The sequence below is a fragment of the Leptopilina boulardi genome, unplaced genomic scaffold (genome assembly GCF_019393585.1).
Source record: "Leptopilina boulardi isolate dan_hultmark-lab unplaced genomic scaffold, ZJU_Lbou_2.1 LbouV2_273, whole genome shotgun sequence".
NCBI classification, from domain to species: Eukaryota; Metazoa; Arthropoda; class Insecta; order Hymenoptera; family Figitidae; genus Leptopilina; species Leptopilina boulardi.
In genome coordinates this window covers 4,489,349-4,510,101 of record NW_026137833.1, presented here as the reverse complement: position 1 = coordinate 4,510,101, position 20,753 = coordinate 4,489,349, and the positions used below count along the sequence as shown (strand labels likewise).

Sequence of the window (20,753 nt, the reverse complement as noted above, 5' to 3'; positions counted from 1 at the left end):
AACTAGGCGATTTCTGTATAGAAAGTCCTAAAGTAGTGTAGTGTAATTTATTTCATTGTTATGAAATTTTGACAGTAGATGGCATTGCGGTTGAATGTCAGAAATTGGCGGTAAAATTCAAAATTATATTTTATGACAATTGCTAGTCTACCTAGATATATATATATATAGCAAATAAAATATCGTTTTGTTTGAAACTTATTGTTTTGGAAGTTTCATAGAATTTTTAAATACGATTTTAATATCGGATTATCAAAATTCAAAATGGCTGATCCAATATGGTGACTAATTTTTATAAAAAGGCATTCAATTAGTCTTAGACTAATTACTAGGGGGTTTTCGGGTTCGCAGATTACGAATTTGACATTGGTTTTTCTAAATTCAAAATGGCTGATACAATATGGTAGAAAAAGTCATTGAATTGGACCTGAACTAATTACTCGGGGGGATTTTTGAGGTTGCAGATTACGAATTTGGCATCGGATTTCCAAAAATTCAAAATGGCGGATCAAATAGGACAGACGTTCTTAAAAAAAATTACCGGAAATCTTCTACTCGGGGGTTTTCGGGGTCGCAGAATACGAATTTGGCATCGAATTTTCAAAATTCAAAATGGCGGATCAAATAGGACAGACGTTCTTAAAAAAAATTACCAAATTTACCGGAAATCTTCTACTCGGGGGTTTTCGGGGTCGCAGAATACGAAATTGGCATCGAATTTTCGAAATTCAAAATGGCTGATCCAATATGGCGGCAAATTTTTAAAAATTCATTCAATTGGCCTGAAAGTAGTTACTGGAGGGTTTTCGGGGTCGCTGATTACGAAATTGACTTCAGATTTTTGAAATTCAAAATGGCGGATTCAAAATGAGAGACGTTCTTAAAAAAAAGTTATTAAATTTACCGGAAACTTACTACTTGAGAGATTTTTGGGGTCACAGATTATGAATTTGGCATCGGATTTTCAAAATTCAAAATGGCGGATCAAATAGGATAGACGTTCTTAAAAAAAATTACCAAATTTACCGAAAATCTTCTACTCGGGGGTTTTCGGGGTCGCAGAATACGAATTTGGCATCGAATTTTCGAAATTCAAAATGGCTGATCCAATATGGCAAAAAAATTTTAAAAATTCATTTAATTGACCTGAAAGTAGTTACTAGAGGGTTTTTGGGGGTCGCTGATTACGAATTTGACTTCGGATTATTGAAATTCAAAATGGCTGATCTAATATGGCGGCGAATTTTTTAAAAAGTAAAAGTTCTTAAAAAAAAGTTATCAAATTTACCGGAAACTTACTACTCGGGGTTGTTTTTGGGGTCGTAGATTACGAATTTGGCATCGAATTTTAAAAATTCAAAATGGCGGATCCAATATGACAGACGTTTTAATAATAATAATAAAAATACTAATATATTTTTCGAATATTCGACTTTTTATTTGTATAGAGTAATATTTTCTTTTACCTACACAAGTAAGTTCAATAGAGATTTTTTTTTGTTTCTATTTTCTAAAAGTGTCAAGTCAAATGTGTATATATTTTTTTTTAAAATTAAATGCATAATAATTGTCATATATGATAATTATCATAATCGTCTGCAGAAAAATAAGGTGAGGAATTTGATTATTCAAAATGAATAATTTTATTATATATATAATTAAAATGATTATCTTACATATATATAATATTTTTTTCATTATAATTAACGAAAAAATATGAAATTTATATTATTGGGTATTATTTCAATTTTGAAAATCAATTTCCTTTCTCTTTAATCATGAAGACAATTTTTTTAAAAATATTTTTAGAAGAAACATCAGATATAGTACATAGTTGATAGACTAAAAAATAAAAAAAAAAAAAAAAAAAAAAAAAAAAAAATTGATAGCATTTTTTATTGTAGGAAATAAATTTTGGCACAAATGGGGAGTGAGTTATACAATATACATACTGAACACATTTTTTTTTTTTTTTTTTCTTTTAAACTTGTAGCATTTTCGCAGAACACACTGCAGTTTTTGTAATAATATATAGTCGTACATTGAAAAATACAATAGTTGTTTCAATAAATTCTAAAAATTGTCTCTTCAAAAAAAAAAAAAATAATAATAATAATAATTTGTTTATATATAGATACTTGTGCGATGTTTCATAGATTTAAAGATTGTTGGAGCAAAAATTGTACTACACATAATAATAAATTTTGTTTTTGAAAATAATTATTTTTTTCTACATATCTAATTTGAAATTTTATCTAAATAGAGATTTTGTCTGATTTGACCAGAGAAAAAGAGACAATGAAATTTAGTTACTTTCAAAAAGCGAGCACATTTTTTTCTTTTCAATTTTCTATTTTTTTTATTTTCGTCTTTTTTTTCTTTTATACATTTTTTTTTCAATTTTCTTCAAAAACAAAAATAAAAAAATTATTTTGAAAAAATATTTAAAATTCTTTTTCTTTTCAATGTAAAAATTTTTTTAATTCAAATTTTCACAGCTAAATATATAGGTAAAAAATCAATTTATTTTATAATTAAAAAAATTTAAATTCAATTCTTTTTCTTCGAGTCAAAAAAATTAATGGGAGGGAGGGAAATATATTCTAATTTTTTTTTTCTTCGTAACTAGTGAGTAAATATAAAATTATATTTTTTTAAGACTTCTTTTATCGATACAACTATCGATTTTCTGATTTACGATTCTATATATAATATATATTTATTTAATATGTATAATATTATCACAACATACAAATAAATCGTAACAGAACGCAGGTAGCTGAACATCACATAGAGTTTCATTTTTTTTCTTCTTTCTTTTATAACAATCATACATGCTTTACACGTATACATGCAATAATTCTATTTTGTGTGGAAAGTTATGCGTATTTTTTTTATTTTGTTTTATTTTTTTTTTTTTAATAAAAATTATCGAAATTTTTTATTTTATTTTTTTTTTTTGCTAAGAGCGAGTAAGAATAAGTAACTAATTTTTTTTTTTTAATATCCTAAATGTTAATAATAATCAATATTAATTTTTGTGTCATTAGTTTAACTGTGCTGACATTTTTTCTTAGACGAAATACAATCAAATAGAAATATAAAATGATAATTTAAAGCTTGGATTGTTTTTGTTTTTTAAACATATAGAGAAATGTATATATATATATATATAATAATAATAATATTAATAATAGACGTTTAACGTTTACAATATAAATATATATATATGTATATATGTTTATAAAAATCGAAAGAAAATAGCACTTGTCTTAAATACGTAGTTATATAATAACATTACGTGATAGAGTTGATAACAATAGTTCAGCTTTAGAATATTATAATGCAATCAGAAAAAACTTTGTACAATGATATTTTTTTTTTTTTATAGAATTCATGTATTTTTGAGATGCATGTTTATTTAATTTTATAATTTTTTTTCTCCAAATTAATATATAATTAGCAGTGTGAAAATAATTTGTTGGATTATTTTATTGTTTTTTTTTCTTTTTTTTTTTTTGAAGCTGCAAACTTCTAAAAGAAAACTTAAAAAGTAAATTTATTTTTAATTTTGAAAATATTAATACAAAAGGTTTTAAAATATTAATAAAATATCAAAAGTAAGAAAATATTTTTAAAATATTAAAAATAAAATAATAAAAGTAAAAAAGTATTTTTTAAATATTAAAAATGAAATAATAAAAATATTAAAAATAAAAGAATAAAATAATTTTTTAAAAAAATATGTACCTTATATAGATAAATTGCAAAAATAAATTCACATACTATAATAGGAAAAAAATAAAATAATCATGCATCTCATTATATTCTTTCTTTTGTTTTCTCCATTTAATTATTATCGATGCCTGTCTCACAAAATATAAACCACTGAGCAATATATCAAGTTGACACGACAAAAACCAATGTTTTTCTTTTTATGGCAATTACAAAAAAAACCAGATCTATTTTCCACAATAAAAAAAAAAATTTTTTCCCTATTTTATCGCATCAACAAGATAATACAACAGCCTTTCTTTCATGTAAAATGTCATCATCTTACTTTAATTACAACTCAGAGTCGATAATTTTTTTTTTTTTTAAATTGGACCTTAAAAAAACATTTTTAAATTATTATTCTCATTTTTTTTGTGTTTTCATAATATCAAGCTAAGGATTTCATTCAAAAAAAAAAAAAAAAAAAAAATAATAATAATAATGAAATAATAAATAATACTGATAATTATTTGCAAACAGTAATAAATATTGTTTACATTATTTGTTCCCGTTTCACTGGATTGCGTTTGAGACTTTCATCAAATTTGTTTTATCGATTTCTCTTTATTCAACTCGCGAACACATTTATATATATAAATATTGAATGACACTGAAAAGACAAATGCTAATTTTAAACTAGAAATAAGTAAGTACAATTTTTTTTTTAAATTTCTTTAAGTTAATTAGATTTTAATAAAATTAAAAAAATTACAATTAACAAAAATAAGTTTCTTTTTATACAAAATTAATGAACTTTTTTTCAATTTCAGAAGAAAATAATTAATTAATATTTACAATATATTGTGATTATTTTAATTAAGTGAATTAAAATTAAAAAATATTAAATGCAAAATTGAAATTTTATTTTTAAAAAAAGAATTAAAAGATATAATTAAGTAAAATGAATAGTAAAAAATAAGAATAGATTAATTTAAAAATTTTTTTTTTTTTCATTAAAATGAAATTCTAAATATTTAATAAAAAAATATAAAAGTTAAAAAATATTATTTTAGTCTTAAATGTTTTTAATAAATTATCGTAAGCAAATCTGATGAATTCTCATTTGCGGAATAATGATTTATCCATTTATTTTCACAGTCCACTATAGATAGTTGTGAGAGTATATCGATTTAATAGCTTATTTTTTTATTTTTATTTTTATTTTTTTTATTTAAGGTGCACAAGAGAAGATTTCTAGATTGGAAAGAGATGATGTAGACGCTACACTTTTTTTAATAGCTTTATAATAATTATAGAGGATGATAAACAAGTATCAAGATTTTATTATTTCACTCTAGTCAAATTTCCAAGGAAGTTTTTTTATTTTTCAAAAAGTTTCTCAATTTCACAAAATTAATTTGAAAAATTTCACTCCTTTTTTTTTTTTTAAAGAAAACTCAGAAATTTATTGTTAAAAATGAAAAGTAATAAAAATTTTTTTCCAATAAATGAAAAAAATTATAAATTATAAAAATAAAAAATATAAATTATAATTATAAAAATATAAATTATAATAATCGCAACTATTATTTAGTAAATATGTTTTTTGTTTAACTAATTTTTTTATAAAATAAAATGTAATCAAATGGGAAAAACTAAATAATTTAAAAATATTTTTTGAAATAAATGAACGATCGTTTTAATTACATTAAATAAAATAAAAATTTTATTAAAAATTTATCTTAATTAAAAAATATTTACTAGCAACGAAAAAATATTTTCTAAATAATAGTCGAGCAATATTATAAATAAGAAATAATTTTTTTTTCCAGTGCCTTTCTGGGTCAGTCTATTATATTTCGATCAAAGCCGTTGAGGCCTTTTTTTAAAATTTTAATATTTTTGTAGAAATAATATTAAATGTTCTAATGTAAAATTTTAGAAAATCATTGTTAAATATGAATTATTAGAATATTTACGATTATTTCTACAAAAATATTAAAAATAGAATTTTTTTTTAGAAAAGGCCTCAATTTTGGTGGAAATATAATAGATTGACCTTTGTATATTAAAATAAAAAAAGTGAAAAAAATTCACTGAAATAGAATTCAAGTCTGAATTTTGAAAAGATTTCTATAAGTATTATACACTTTTAAACTTCTTAATTTTTTTTTCCTTTTACTTTTTCGAAAGAAAAAGAATATTTTTCTAATAAAATCAGTTTTCAATAACGATAACGTCTTGATGAACACCATATAATCGCAAATGATTTTCGCGTTTTGAAAAATTGTACTTTCTCGATATCCTAACACTCACTATTAAATACTAATATATATATATATACCTATAACAACTACTTTTATTTTAATTCGAAAATGATAAAATCTGATTTCACGTACACGCGTCAATAAAGACGCTCGGTTCTTCTTTTTTTTTTCTTTCTCTTTTTTTCTTTCAATAATATATTTTTTTTTTTTTTGGTATTGATACATTTTTATTCGATTCGGTAACTTTTTAACGTTATCTACTTTCCAATCGTTGATTGAAATTTATTTTTTTCCGCTTTTTTTTTTTTTTTTTTTTTTTTTTTAAATAAATTGTATATTAGTATTTTCTCTCTATATCGAAAAGACCAATATTATATAATGACTAGGCATTTCACAAACATCTTTCGTCGTGTAAAAATTATTTGTGATTTAAAGAAATTATTTAATATGAAAGAGACTTTGTTTTCTTTTATATATATGTACACATTATAAAAAAATAAAAATTTCTATAGAAAAAATAATTAATTTTTTTTCAATTATCATTCTTTTTGTAAATAATATTATGATTAATAATATAATAATAATTATTATTATTTGAATATAATAATTATAATATATAATTATATTATTGTGTAAAAAATTATATATTATAATAATTAGAATGTAATAATTATAATAAATAATTATTATAATAATTTATTAGTTTGCTTACTTGTTAAATTGTAAGGAAGAATAAAATTTTTAATTTAGAGGACTTTAAGAAGATAAATTCGATTAGTAAGATGTTTGTGGAGTTCCTGCTTTCTGCACATCTATCTCAATTTTTTTTTTTAATCGATACAATATAGTACCCTGAATCGCAATACTGCTAGAAAACTGGAAAGCTTAAGTTTGCCTCTTGCTTCTAAAAATGACTGTTTAAGAACGATGCCGGGTACTAATTTTGGTAACTTTTAGTTCTTTTTTTTTGGCACTCACATATATCATACAGGTAGGTTTTGTGAATCTTCATTTTTGGAATTAATCCTCTCACTGATGGTATTCATTTTTGTTTTTTTTTTATTCACCATCTGAAGATTCTGTGGAGCTTTCTGGCATTGAACTAAACCAATTTCCTCGAGTACCAGCGCTCCTGAAAATAAAAATTTCTTTCTTTCTATATTGTCGAAATATAAAAATAATATTATCATTGAATGTGACTGGAAAATAATAAAAAAAATTTTTATTAAAATAAAATTTGAAAAAAAAAATTCTATTCTACAAGCATTTATGTGATAGAAAAAGTTATATTTAAAAAAGATTTTACTGAATTTTAAATTTATTATTAAATTGAGTTTATATTTAACTTAATCGTCATTGTTTAATTTCTACTTCGCTGAGTCTTTATTTCTTATAAGTGCTAATTCTGTTAAATCAGGCCCCGGATCGTCTTTAAGACGCAAAAAAAGTCGATTTACATTACAAAAGAGGTCGAAAAAGACGATTTTTTTAATTTTAATTAAATTTAATTAGTTAATAAATATTTTAATTTAAATAACTAATGTTACTAAATATTAAATATTTTACTTTAAATTACTAATGTTATTATAGATATTAAATTCATTTTATTAATTCCTTATTTATTATTTTTAAATATTATTAAAAAAATTTATTTCGATAATTTCAAAATCGAACTAAGACAAATTTTCATAATTGTAATTTTAAGTAGTACAAATTTTAAAAATTCAAATTCAATAATTTTGGTATAAATAAAAAAAAATATTAATAATTCAATAAAATAACAATAATTAAGTTTTACAGATTTTTAAATTAATTTTTTTTTTAAAACTGAATTGCAAAAAATTTTAAAGAAATTAATTTGTCTGGAAATTTAAACTGTTGCAGTTTTTTTTTTAAATTTCAGACAACAATTCAATTTTAGAGTTTTTATTTGAAACTTTTTTAAATAATTGAATTTTTAAAGAAATATTAAAATTATTAAAAATAATTGAATTTTGGAAGAGTTATATTTAAAATTATTAGAAATAATTGAGTTTTAAAAGGGTTTGTTAAATTTAGAAAAATAATTTAATTATACGAAATTGAAAATAATTTATCAAATAATGGAATTTTTAAAGATTTACAATTCAGATTTTTGAAAATAATTGAAATTCAAGTGATTTTTTATTGAAATTTTTTGTAATTTCAGTTGAAATTTTTTTTTTTTTTTACAAATTACAGATAAAAATTGAACTTTAAATTTTTGAATTGAAAAATGCTTTCAGAATATTGAATTTTTGAAGAATATTATAAAAATCATTAAAAATAATTAAATTTCGGAGAAGTTATAGTTAAAATGATTAAATTTCATAAAATTTTAGATGGAAAAGTTTTAGAAATTATTAAATTTCAGAAGGTTTTAATTTGAAATTTTTGGAAATAATTGAATTTTAAATAATTTTGAATTTAAATTATCGGTAAGTTTTGTTGCTGAAGAATTTATTAGAAATTGCAAACAAAAATTGAATTTCAAAAGTTTTTAATTAAAAAATTCTTTCAAATAATTGAATATTTGAAGAATATCATAAAAATTATTAATAATGTTTGAATTTTTTGAAGAGTTACATTTAAAATTTTCAGAAATCATTGATTTTCACAAGATTTTGTTAAATTTAAGAAAATAATTAAATTTTATAGAGTTGAAAACAATAATTAAAATTTATAGAATTGATGAAGCATTTATAAGCTCTCAGTCCGAGGATTTCACTAATATTATATCATTTCTTATTCTTATTTAATTAAATATATATATTATTCCGTTGATTTTTACGAATAGAGGAAACGGTTCCTCTTCCTCTACTATATTTTTTTTTATTATGAAATAAATATCTTTCCACATTTAATTTTACTTTTTCAATTTTTCTTATCATTGGTTTTCCTTTTATTTTATTTAGTCATTGTTGCTTTGCTGACTTTAATTATAAAAGCCATCTATAAAAAAAAATTTCTTTAAAAAAAAAAAATATTAAAAAAATATTTGTTACTAAATTATTCTAATTTTTATTTTATTCCTTACTATGCTACTTATTATAATGCCTATTCTATAATACTGTTGCACTGTTGAAATTCAAGTGATTTTTGATTGAAATTTCCTCTGATTTCTGTGGTTGAAGAATTTTTTTTTAGAAATTACAAAGAAAAAATTGAACTTTAAAAGTTTTTAATTAAATAATGTTTTCGGATAATTAAATTTTCGAAGGATATTATAAAAATCATAAATATTTGAATTTCAGAGGAATTATACTTGAAATTAATAAAAAAAAATTATATTTTCAAAAAAAAAAAAAAAAAAATCGGAAAAAGTCGTATAATCCGAGGCCTGTTAAATGAAAATCTGATAAAATAATTTCGTTAAATGGAAGTTTAATTTAGTGTTAATTCGGATAAAATATCAATTCAGTTTCATAAAAATATGTATACAATTAAATTAATTACCTTGATCGTTGACGAGTACTTGTCGGAAGTGTGAGTGATGTCCGATAATATTGAGGTGTTGCACTCGAGGCAGTTTCTTCAGGTCTTCTTTGTAGCGTCATTGTTTCATGAGGTGATGTCACCAATTCATCCTCGTTGTCTAAATAATATCGAGAACCAGTAGCACTCTTGCAATTTTCACACTCGCTACGATAATCATCGGCTTCATCGTGTAACGGTGGTAAAACTTGCATGCTGCAAGTGCACGTCACCGAATCGAAACTTCCATCTTGATTAATGTCATTACTCGCTGCCAATGGTGGCTAAAAATTAATTATATATTTATTTTTAACTTTTTCTGTCGGATTCTGCTATTTAAAAATTCGACTATAAGTAGAAATTTTGTTTAAAAAAAAAATTCTACTAAATAGAAATTATATTTAATAAAAATTCAATGAACAAAATAATCTGTTGTATAAAAAGTTTAGTTAAATAAAAATTCTTAAATATATAAATTCAATTATTTAAATTCTACTTTATAAAATTCGGTAACAGAAATTCGAGCTTAATTTCAAAACCGTAGAAATTTCAAAAAATTCAGTATGGGGATTAGTAATACATCCCCATGTTATAAAAGAAAATATCAAACATGTATATTAGGGTGGTCGTAAAAAATTTTTTTTTCGTATTTTGACCATTCTCGCCCCATATTTTGTTATAAATGAAAAAAAAGAGATAAGAATTTTTTTGTTTCGATTTTAATAAAAATTTAATGGTGCCTCAGAGCACTTGAAATTTTACGAGCATTTTACATGGGGGAAAAAAACACTTTTTCGTAAATTGACTGTCAAAATGTCAAAAACCAATATTTTTTGACAGAACTTCTCTACTTTTCTTCAGAAATGTTCGAAGAATAACACACAACAAATGATTTATAAAATTTTTAATGTTAACTATTTTTTAAACGACCTCAAAGTGCCCTAAAAAGTGAAACAATATGTAATATATTAAAAAATTGCTTATTATTTTCTTCCTGTTTATTTATTTAGCAGATTTAGTTATTCCTTAATTAAAACTAGTATTTTTGTTTGTCAGTGTATAAATTTTTAAAATTATTTAAACAATTTTTAATTTTTGCTATTTAACTATTCTCAAATTAATTTCTAGAAATACTTTTTTCTCCTAACTTATCAACATTTATTGCTTTTTAATTGAAAGATACAACAATTAGTCAACAAAAAATTACCAATTGTTTAAATAAATTATTTTTGCTACTTGATAACTTTTCTTAAAATATACATTGATTTTTACATTTTTTTTTAAATTTTTCAAAAAATCTTGCTCAAATTTCTTATGAACAAAGAATTAATTAATCAAGTAAGAAAATTAATTTATTTAAATATTGTTTTGTTTAAAAATTGTTGTATTTTTTAATAAAAAAAAGCAATGAAAGTTAAAAAAAAAATTAGGAAAAAATACTATTTTTCTGGTTGAATTTGAGAATAGTTAAAGAAAAAAATGATGATTTAATTTAAATAAGTTTAATTTTATTGCAAATACAAATAGAAATACTAGTTTTATTTAAAGAATAACAAATTTTGCTAAAGAGATAAACAGATAGAAAGTAATAAGCAATTTTTTTATATATTACATTTTTTTGCCTTTTTAGGGCACTTTGACACAGTAGTCCTCAAGCATCGCCGCAGGTCTTATTAAAATGGATCCAAAAATTTACTGAACAAGCTTTTAGAGGACTGTTCCTAGATGTAAAAACTGTTTTTTATAAAATCCTAGCTGATCGTTTTTTCGAAAAAACTCAAAATTACGTTTTATGATTCTTAATATTAATATTTTAATTTATTCTTTAGAATAATTGGCCACTTTATCTATAATATAATTATAATACCACCTTCAGCTGACCCCAGGAAGAACGACGTGGACGTAGTGATATAATAGTCACATTTTTTTTTAATTAAATTTTTTTTTAAAAGTTTTTTTTGTTTTTGTCTTTTTTTATAAATGAACCTTCTGAATCTTAATTTAAATATGTTTTGATGAAAACTCGACAACTGTCTTCTTCAGCCTCAATGAATAGGAAGAGTCAGTAATAATATTAATCTTGTACCGCTCCCAGAATTTTAAAAACTCGCGGTGGATTAATTCACCTGCTTGCTCTGACCATGTGCATAGCCAAATAATATTTAAAAACTACAGTGAGTCTTTTAAATGTGCCAAGAGTACATGAATTTTTAACTTCTCTGAAATTTGTAAGCTCAATGGAAATTTTTTATCATTGAAATTAAAACTACTGTTGATAAATTTTTTAATTAGATTAGTTAACTTTTCGTTTATAAGAAACTTTTTTGGTTTAACTTTTTCAAAAGCAATTTTTTGACCGCAAGGTGCACATATTTTCTTCCGGTTCTCCTCATGAGAACTTATTTTAAAATAGAGAAAAGCATTGGCAGTTGTCGAGTTTTCATCAAATCTTATTTAAATTAAGATTCAGAAGGTTCATTTATAAAAAAAGACAAAAACAAAAAAAACTTTTAAAAAAAAATTAAATTAAAAAAAATGTGACTATTATACCACTACGTCCACGTCGTTGTTCCTGGGGTCAGCTGAAGGTGGTATTATAATAAATATTATAGATAAAATGGCCAATTATTCTAAAGAATAAATTAAAATATTAATATTAAGAATGAATATGCTTCTAAAAGCTTGTTCAGTCAATTTTTGGATTCATTTTAGTCGAACCTGTCGATGCTCGAGAACCACTGTGTTGAGGTCGTTTAAAAAATAGTTAACATTAAAAATTTTATAAATCATTTGTTGTGTGTTATTCTTCGAAAATTTCTGAAGAAAAGTAGAGTAGTCCGGTCAAAAAATATTGATTTTTGACAGTAAATTCACGAAAAAGTGTTTTTTCCCCATGTAAAATGCACGTAAAACTTCAAGTGCTCTGAGGTACCATTAAATTTTGATTAAAATCGAAACAAAAAAATAAGTATCTCTTTTTTTCCATTTATAACAAAATGTGGGGCGGGAATGGTTAAAATTAGAAAAAAAAATTTTTTAGGACCACCCTAATGTATATTATAAATATCGATATAAACTATCAGTTTTATTATAAATTTTTCCAAATAAAATAAAAAAAATAATGACCAACCTTATAATTACACATTAAAGGTGTGATCTCAGGTGGTTTCCCCTCAGCTTGAGAGCCAGTTGCCTTCGACGCAAGGACATCCTCATAAAGTGTGTCCGATCGAATGGCATTATCGGTAATTGGCAGTGATGGTGGTGCTGATCGTGGCGAACGTTCCGGTGAAGTGCACTTTGGTGGTGCATCGAAAAGTGGTGCAATTGGCTGATGCATCATAAATTCACGTCTAAGCCTGAGACTGCCAGTTGTTGCCAATGATCTTGGAATTGTACGATGTGTCGATGCACCTGAATTTGGTAATGTTGCCGATATCGTAAATGCTCCACCTTGTCGCGGAAGAGTCGTATGATGATGTTGATGATGATGATGATGATGATTATGTTGTTGTTGATAAGTCTTTGGAACTGATGAATGTGAATTTGGTAAAAGTAGCATATTACTCGAAACAGCTGAATTCTGCGGTGTGATATTGTTGGCTGGTAAATTTTCATAGGTATTTGTACCCATGGTGAAACTTGTTGTTGATGTGCCAGCGTAAAGGCCCGTTGATGCTGATTCACTTTGACTTAGTTGATAGCAATTTGAATGGGCACCCGGACTACTTAGGGGTCTATTTGAGGTAGGTATCAAAGGTGATGTACTGGCACCATTATTATTGTTGCACGAAAGTGTCGGCGAACTTGCGGGTAATCCATTTTGACTATTGCTAACAAGTGCCATACTTGAATTACTGCTGTGACTTGTTAGATAAGTACTTGGGAAATTTGATGGCGATAAAGCGTGAGGACTTGTGGAAAGTAAAACTTGTTCAGCACGCGCTGCTGCAACGGCTTCCTCATATGGTGGTGGTGCTTCACCGCGGGGGAAATAATTTCCCGGTGGTTTCCATAATGGATATGTACCACCACATGGCATATCCTCCATTGGAACACCATGCTGTAAACCACCTCTTTCTAAATAGCCCATACTACCCAAACTTCTTTGATCCTCTGACACTTGTCGATTTTGTCGTCCTGCTACGCAAACTACCGAAAAAAAATATGCTGATTTTAGTTTCAACTAAAATTTCTATTTTATCAGTCAACACCATATAAAATATTACTATAAACGCAAATGTCGTGGGCATAAGTAACTTATTATTCAACATAAATTGGTTTGAAGCACTTAATGATTTTTTCTACCTACAAAGCATAATATATCCAGAATCTAACTTTCCAATATGGTTTTCAAATGACCTTAAGAATTTGATTCAACTTACACTGGAACTACCGAAGGTGAGAATGAAAAAGACTTGGTTCTCACCTTCAGAATTCGACCTTGAAGCCGTTTGGCGGTATATAGAGATTGATAAATTTTCTGTTCTGATTATAATTAATATTTCTGGTTTCTCAATTTAGTTTAAAATTGTTTTTCCTTTTGACATTACTCTAATAGGGAGATTCTGCACTTTAAACATTAAAGGCGATGACATTACTCTAAAATAACTACTGCAACTAATGCTGCGTATTTAAAATCTGTCATTCAACCTCCTTTTTTTATTTCTTTTAAAATTTCTGCCTTCACTTCTATGTTTAAGAAATTATTACACTTTTTCTCACTTATTTTCGTGATTATTGAAATGGGGGATTCTGGAGCATTAAAATCGAACGCCTCTGTTTTGAGATTACTGCTGTCCATCCCGCCCATCCACTTAACCCCCCGTCACGTTCTCACCTTTAGAGAACTCACCTTAGGGAGTTTCAGTGTAAAAAGATTTCTTAGTTGAATTATAAAAAAAAAACTAAATTACGTTTCAGATTATAAAATTTTTTTTAAACCTGCGATCCTAGTGTAATGCTTTATCACGTAGTTGCCTATAACAAATACCTATGCGAAACTGAAAAATCTATCACTTCAGATCCTGGTCTTATGTAAATAATTCGAAAAAAACTAATAGACTACCTGGATGATATTACTTAAAGTAGTACAAATAAGGGCATAGCAAAACTGTTTGGGAGTTATTTTCAGACTGTGTATACTCAACCTGCTTTATTTATTAATTTAACTAATTATCCTTTCTCGAATCCTTACTATATGAAACAAGTAGATATGCAAATTAGGCAAGAGCAAGACATTCTTATGCTATTTTCATTAGACAGAAGAGGAAAAAAGATTTCAAACAAAGACTACATTCTTATGTTATTTCTTTGTGATAGATAAAGAAAGAAAAGCGTTAAATTTTTGCGTTAAATGACAGAGAGAATCTTATGTTGTTTTTCTTGAAATAAAGTGAGGTAGGCAATCCAATTTATCGCTACCTGAATAAGAGAGAGAGAGAGAGAGAGAGAGAGAGAGAGACTTCGGCTTCTCCTCTTATGATTGTTTCGCAATACCTGAGTTTTTGGGTGTCGACCGTCATTAAAAAGGGTCTATTGTTTTCTAGAATTTTATTGAACGTTGATCTAAAAATTTTCATTTTAAGTTTTATATTAACATATGATTAACTAAGTAAAGAAATAAAAAATAAAATTTTTATTAGTATAGATGATAATTTTTTTGGATTTACATAATTTAGTCAAGATATTAGTTATTTTTGGTAAAAATCTACATTTTATTTTTAAAAATTCTTATTAAATGAGCTTTCGCCCGTCAACGTCGGGCCTCATCAGATTTAAATACAATAGAATACAATTACAATTTTTATTATTTTTTTATTTAAAATTATTAAATGAGAGTGGAAATCCATATTGTATTTAAGGGGTTACATGGGTCAAAACTGGCAGAAAATGTATGTTTTGAAAAAAAAATTTTTTTTCATATAATAAATTATTTTTTTCTTTGAACACTTTGGTTTCTTAAAATACACTATAATATAAATAATTCATAAAATTTTTGAAAAAAAATATTCAAAAACAGGGCCGTTGCAACAGTTCCTTTGAGGCCCCATCCGAAAAAATTGATTTTGCGGTGGTCACGATATTTTTGGACTGCTTCATTCAAAATCAAAAACCAAAATATTTTCTGTTAGTGGGTGAGTATGGCTCGTGATTGAAAGAAAGGTTTTGTTTTCTGTTGATTAGAACAGATTTTTCACGGTGTAAATGGTGCTAAAAGTTGTACATTTTGATATAAAACGCTGCCAAAAATTCAAATTTAATTCTTTTCAAAAACCCTTCGTTCAATCACGAGCCATACTCACCCACTAACAGAAAATATTTTGGGTTTTGATTTTGAATGAGGATTTTTACCAAAAACAACTAACATCTTGAATAAAATTTTTATGTTAGAATTGTAAAATTTATTTAACCCATTAAGGTACAAATTAACTATCGTAATAATAATTCCTCATCATATATCATTTTTAAAGATTTTGGAATGCTGATTACGATGTCAGTTTTTAAAAATCCAAAATGGCGGATTTAATATGGCGGCACAAAAATTTAAAAATTCATCGGATTCGTTTAAAACAGTATCCAAAGGGGTTTTCGGGGTCGCTGATTACGAATATCATGTCTGTTTTTGCAAATTCCCGCCGTGGTGGCCCCGGCATCAGAATAGGGCCCCCGTAGGTTACCGCGTGTCGTAAGAGGCGACTAAAGGGTACTCCCTGCTGGAACGAAAGCGGAGTCCCAGCTAGGGGCTGGCAGTGCAGAGGCGTTCATGCAAGTCAAATATTTGTTCGTCCGTCCTCAATGCGATCCGTGCGAGTCGGATAATTAAGAATGCGTCCCAAAAGCTACGGTGATGATAGTGAACTCCCGTAATGGTAATGGTAAAGGACGGTGGTCTATGTTATACTTGCAACTGTTATTGTCTGAGGAGGTTTGCTTTAGAGTTTTTCTGGCATCAATCTCGTTGCTGCCAACAATTAACAAACCTGTGTAACATTGGTTAATAAGCATCCCAAAATACCGAATGGTTCAATCGTGATGTTCCAACAGGCTAATGGTAAAGGATGGTGGCTTCAGCACGTGTTGCCGCTTGCCTTGACCTGAACTAGTTCAGAGTCTTTCGGAAATCACTACCTTCCGGTTGGTCTTGGCATATATGTGGTGCATGTTCTTGTATTTACACCGTAACCGACGCCAGTATGGCCTCCAGTTCCCCGGATACTGGAAAGTGGTACTCATACCTGAGTAGATTGGTACCACGTGACGTGTCTGAAGCCCAGGAAACCTTCCTGGGTCTCCACCAGGTATTGGGTATGGATTTGTGGTGGCAGTCGTTACAGCCCACATCGCTTGGGGTTAGCGTGCGTTAGCACGTTGTGCACACGTCTTTCGCATTTGGTGTGTGAGTTGCATTAACTCAACTCGGGTGGAAACTTGCAGAGTTTCCAGGGATTGGAAAGGTTCCGGCTCTCACCAAGAGTGGCAATCGTGACTTAGGTCGGTCGCATTGTCAATTGGCAGGTGACTGGAAGAAATTCTGCGTCATCGGTGCAGGTCAGGCATTAACTCTTGACCCCATGTCCCATGGGGACCGTGTTTGTATACATGTATATGAAGGTCTTGCACGTTAAACATTTAGGCGATGTTTTTGCAAATTCAAAATGGCGGTGAAATTGAAAAAATTCACCAGAGTATTTTGAATCTCATTACATTACTCAGGAGTTTTTGAGAACGCTGATTATGAATATAATGTTAGATTTTAATAATAATTTAAAATGGTGGACCTAATACGACGAAAAAAAGTTTTGAGATTTGCTGCGAGACAAATTGGTACTTTTTTTTGATAGATTTTGCCATGATTACAGTAATAAGATCAACTTTTAATATTCCTACAATCTCATCGCGATTTCTTTTACTTTTCTTATTCAAAATTTTTTAGTGGTAAATTTGATTGCTCTCAAGTTCTAGCATTAGTTAATTTTCAGCTCCTACGCGACTATTACGATATGTCTCATCGTTTACTTTGACTTATTCTCGAACGTATACTATCATGAAATATCTACAATAGAATATGTGACGCTCCACGAGAAAAGGGACCTATCTCCGTAATAATATTAGGCTTAGTTTTCATGTACGATGCACGGAAACCTGAGCCTAATGTTATTTCGGGGATAGGTCCCTTCTCTCGTGGAGCGTCACATATGTAAATTATCTCTTAATTTTTCCAAGGACCTTGACTTTTTTTTTGATAATTCATTGTCGAAATTTTTTAATACTCTTCGCAAACTATTATTTGATAATAACAGTGCAGCTTAAACTAGTTACGTTTATCATTGTTAGCTTATACATTAAAGTAAGATTTTAATTAACATATATGAGATGTACCTCTTATTTTTCGTTGTCGTAGACGGTGAATTAAAAAAAATAGAAGACTCAATGATAGAACGGCTGTAATGCAACTGGCAACTAAACGTAAACCAGTGTCATAATTTCCATTGCCCTCTGAAATTGCAGTACCATCGCCTTCAGTTTTTTCATTCGATCCGGAAGACAATGTATCATCCATACAGATGAATTCGCAACATGTGTTACCAAATTTAAATGATCTGCAGTCTTGTTTAGGAAGTGTCTCCTGAAAAAAAAGAAATAAAACTTGTTTCTTGAACGAAATGAAAGAATTTATTATTATTATTATTATTATTATTATTATTACCTGTGTACAAATAATAGCTTTACACCTATTTGGATTGCCATTGTCGCAAATACAGAGTGTACAAGGATCAGGACCAGGGACATAATGAAAACCAGTTTCATAAGAACGTCCCTGCGAATCCTTACATGAAGCACTGCATTCGACACAGCCTGCAAAATAGAATGTTACATAAAATAATTAGTAACTATATATATATATATATGCAATTAATCCTTTATAATGACGAAAACAATTTTTTCAGTTATGCAATATATAATTTCAATTATTAATACTTGAAACAATGATTAATTTTTTAAATATAAAACATAAAAACTTAATAATAATAATTAAATAATTTCTTTTGATTAAAAGAAATTTTCTTTGAAAAAAATTTGTGTATTAAATGAAAGAAATTCTATCATTGAAATGGGGTCAAAGAAAAATTTATTTGAATTAAAGAAAAAATTTCTTTAAAACGAAGATAATTTTTTTTTTTGAATCAAAGATAATTTGTTTGAAACAAAGAAATAATTTTTTTTGGGTTTAATAATAATTAAATACCTATTAATTTCATTTGTATTTTTATTGTAAAAAAATAATTAATTTTAATAATAATTTAATAATAATAATAATTAATAATAAATAAATAATAATAATTAATAATAATTTTTTATTGTTATTTAAGTAGAAAAACAACTTTAGGGAAAAAAATTCCCTGACTTAAAATTTCCCCAATTTTACTAAAATTGTTATTAATAAAAAAAATAAATAACTATAACGTTCCCGTAGTAATAAAAAAAAATAATTTTGAAAAAATTTAAGAATTAAATAATTAACTGATAAATAAATTTTGAGATTTTTTCTAAAATAAAAGGAAAATTTGGGATTTTTGAGAATTTAAATTTGAATTTTTTTTTCACTGTTTAAAAAAATCGAACATTTTAGGACAAAAAAAAATCAAGAGAATTTTAGAAAAAATTTGAAAAAGAATTAATAAAAACATGAGAATTTTAGAAAATTTAAAAGAAAAATTAAGAATTTTATAAATTACCACAAAAAAAAGAATAAATGTAAACAAAATACTGAAAAATAATTTTATACACGAATTATGAATAATAAAAAAAAAAGACGAGTTTTTTAGTGAATATATTTGGAAATATTATTCTATAGTGTGTGTTTATGACCTTTCGAAGGGACATAATATTTTCTTTCATCACACACACATGGCTCTGGCCTACTTTTCCTGGGACTGTTGAATTGGTCAATGATAATTCTGATAAGAAATATATATATATATAAAGTTTTATTTTCTCTATTAAAAAAAAAACTTACCTTTAAGTTGCAGAATCAGGGTAAAGACTGCATAACCGAAAAGGTCTCTGCTTCTGTACCTCATTCTGCAATTGTTATCTCATCATAATCCTGTCGTTTTTTTTTCCTTCTTTTTTTTTTGATAAGCGCAACAAACAGAATATGTTCACGTCTTCTTTTTTTTTTTTTGCCCTATAACGAATGTGTGCGTGTATGTTATTCTTTTCTTTTCACATTTAACAACGCATTATCGTTCTTATTTTGTCATTCTCGATGACAATTGTCATCTGACATTGAAAATTATGTCACGGATCACCCTGACAAATGAAACTAACACTTCCACCACTGTACCACATTATTCCTGGTTAGCAATATATATATGTATATATATATAGGTTTTAGGATAGTTCCACTTCTTCTGAGTAGTGACGTCCTTTCTGTCAATGGAAACGGGAACAGCCGACGACGACCAACCAGTGTGATCGATTAAGGTATCCGTGTCGAGGATATAACGACTAGTGACATCTAATGGATTTTTTTGGGAAACTATAATGCGAAATGTATTTCAGAAAGTCTCTAACGTAAGGAGGTATTTTTATTATACGTACAGACGGTAAATATGAAATCTACATTATTGAAAAATTTAAATTTGAAAAATTTATTGTATTTATTTTTCAAATTAAAATTTTTTTCAAATCTAAAATATTTATTTTAGTGGGTTTATTATTATAACATAATATATCTGTTCTATGATTAGTATTATTTTCAATTATTATTTATCATTTTGTGTTCTTTTATTATTATTTTCAGTTCTATTAAAAATATTAATTGTTAATAAAAAATTTTTTTTTCTTTTTACAATGTTATTTAATTTTAAATTATAAATAAATAAGAAAAATAGACAAAAATTTTAAATAAAAAAAGTAAATTATAAAAAATAATTATTAAATAAAAATAATTTTCTTTCTCTAAAAACAAAATTGAGAACAATCATCAAACTTCACTCTTAAAACGAAAAAGAAAATAAAAACAACATTCAACATGTCATTATTATTTTGGCTATTTTTATAAATTTCATTTTTTTTTTCCTCAAAATTATTCAAAATGTAAAACATTTTTTGGTAAAAAATTAATACAAAAAAAAATTTAAATTCTAAATTACCATTGTAATTCATTCAATTAAAAATTTATCAAAAATTTCATTATTATGTTATACTTTCACTATATGAAAATGACACCAATTAATATAAATATTATACATAAATATAAAAATAAAAATA

The 20,753-nt window shown here is 25.9% G+C and overlaps 1 protein-coding gene across 2 annotated transcripts; it reads right to left on the bottom strand.

Moving 5' to 3' along the window:
- Positions 1 to 2,888: 2,888 nt before the first annotated feature.
- Positions 2,889 to 19,959, bottom strand: LOC127281676 (uncharacterized). 2 transcript variants are annotated; one of them, XM_051305518.1, is made up of 6 exons: positions 19,495 to 19,956; positions 18,184 to 18,332; positions 17,856 to 18,102; positions 12,604 to 13,625; positions 9,456 to 9,757; positions 2,889 to 7,113 (listed from the first exon to the last, which is right to left on the bottom strand). In XM_051305518.1, the coding sequence occupies exons 1-6, from the start codon at positions 19,556 to 19,558 to the stop codon at positions 7,041 to 7,043; spliced, it is 1,857 nt and encodes a 618-aa protein (XP_051161475.1). In that variant the 5' UTR covers positions 19,559 to 19,956; the 3' UTR covers positions 2,889 to 7,040. The 2 variants fall into 2 exon arrangements, with proteins under 2 accessions (XP_051161475.1, XP_051161477.1); XM_051305520.1 differs by lacking the exon at positions 2,889 to 7,113 and having other exon boundaries at positions 9,605 to 9,757; positions 12,615 to 13,625; positions 19,495 to 19,959.
- Positions 19,960 to 20,753: the final 794 nt, after the last annotated feature.

Bases quoted from the DNA above. Each gene is read 5' to 3' on its own strand.
- LOC127281676 (XM_051305518.1), bottom strand. From the start codon at position 19,558: ATGAGGTACAGAAGCAGAGACCTTTTCGGTTATGCAGTCTTTACCCTG. The intron at 18,103-18,183 runs GTAATAATAATA...CTTTTTTTTCAG, and splicing joins AAGCTATTATTTGTACACAG to GAGACACTTCCTAAACAAGA. The intron at 9,758-12,603 runs GTTGGTCATTAT...ATTAATTTTTAG, and splicing joins CTTTAATGTGTAATTATAAG to CCACCATTGGCAGCGAGTAA.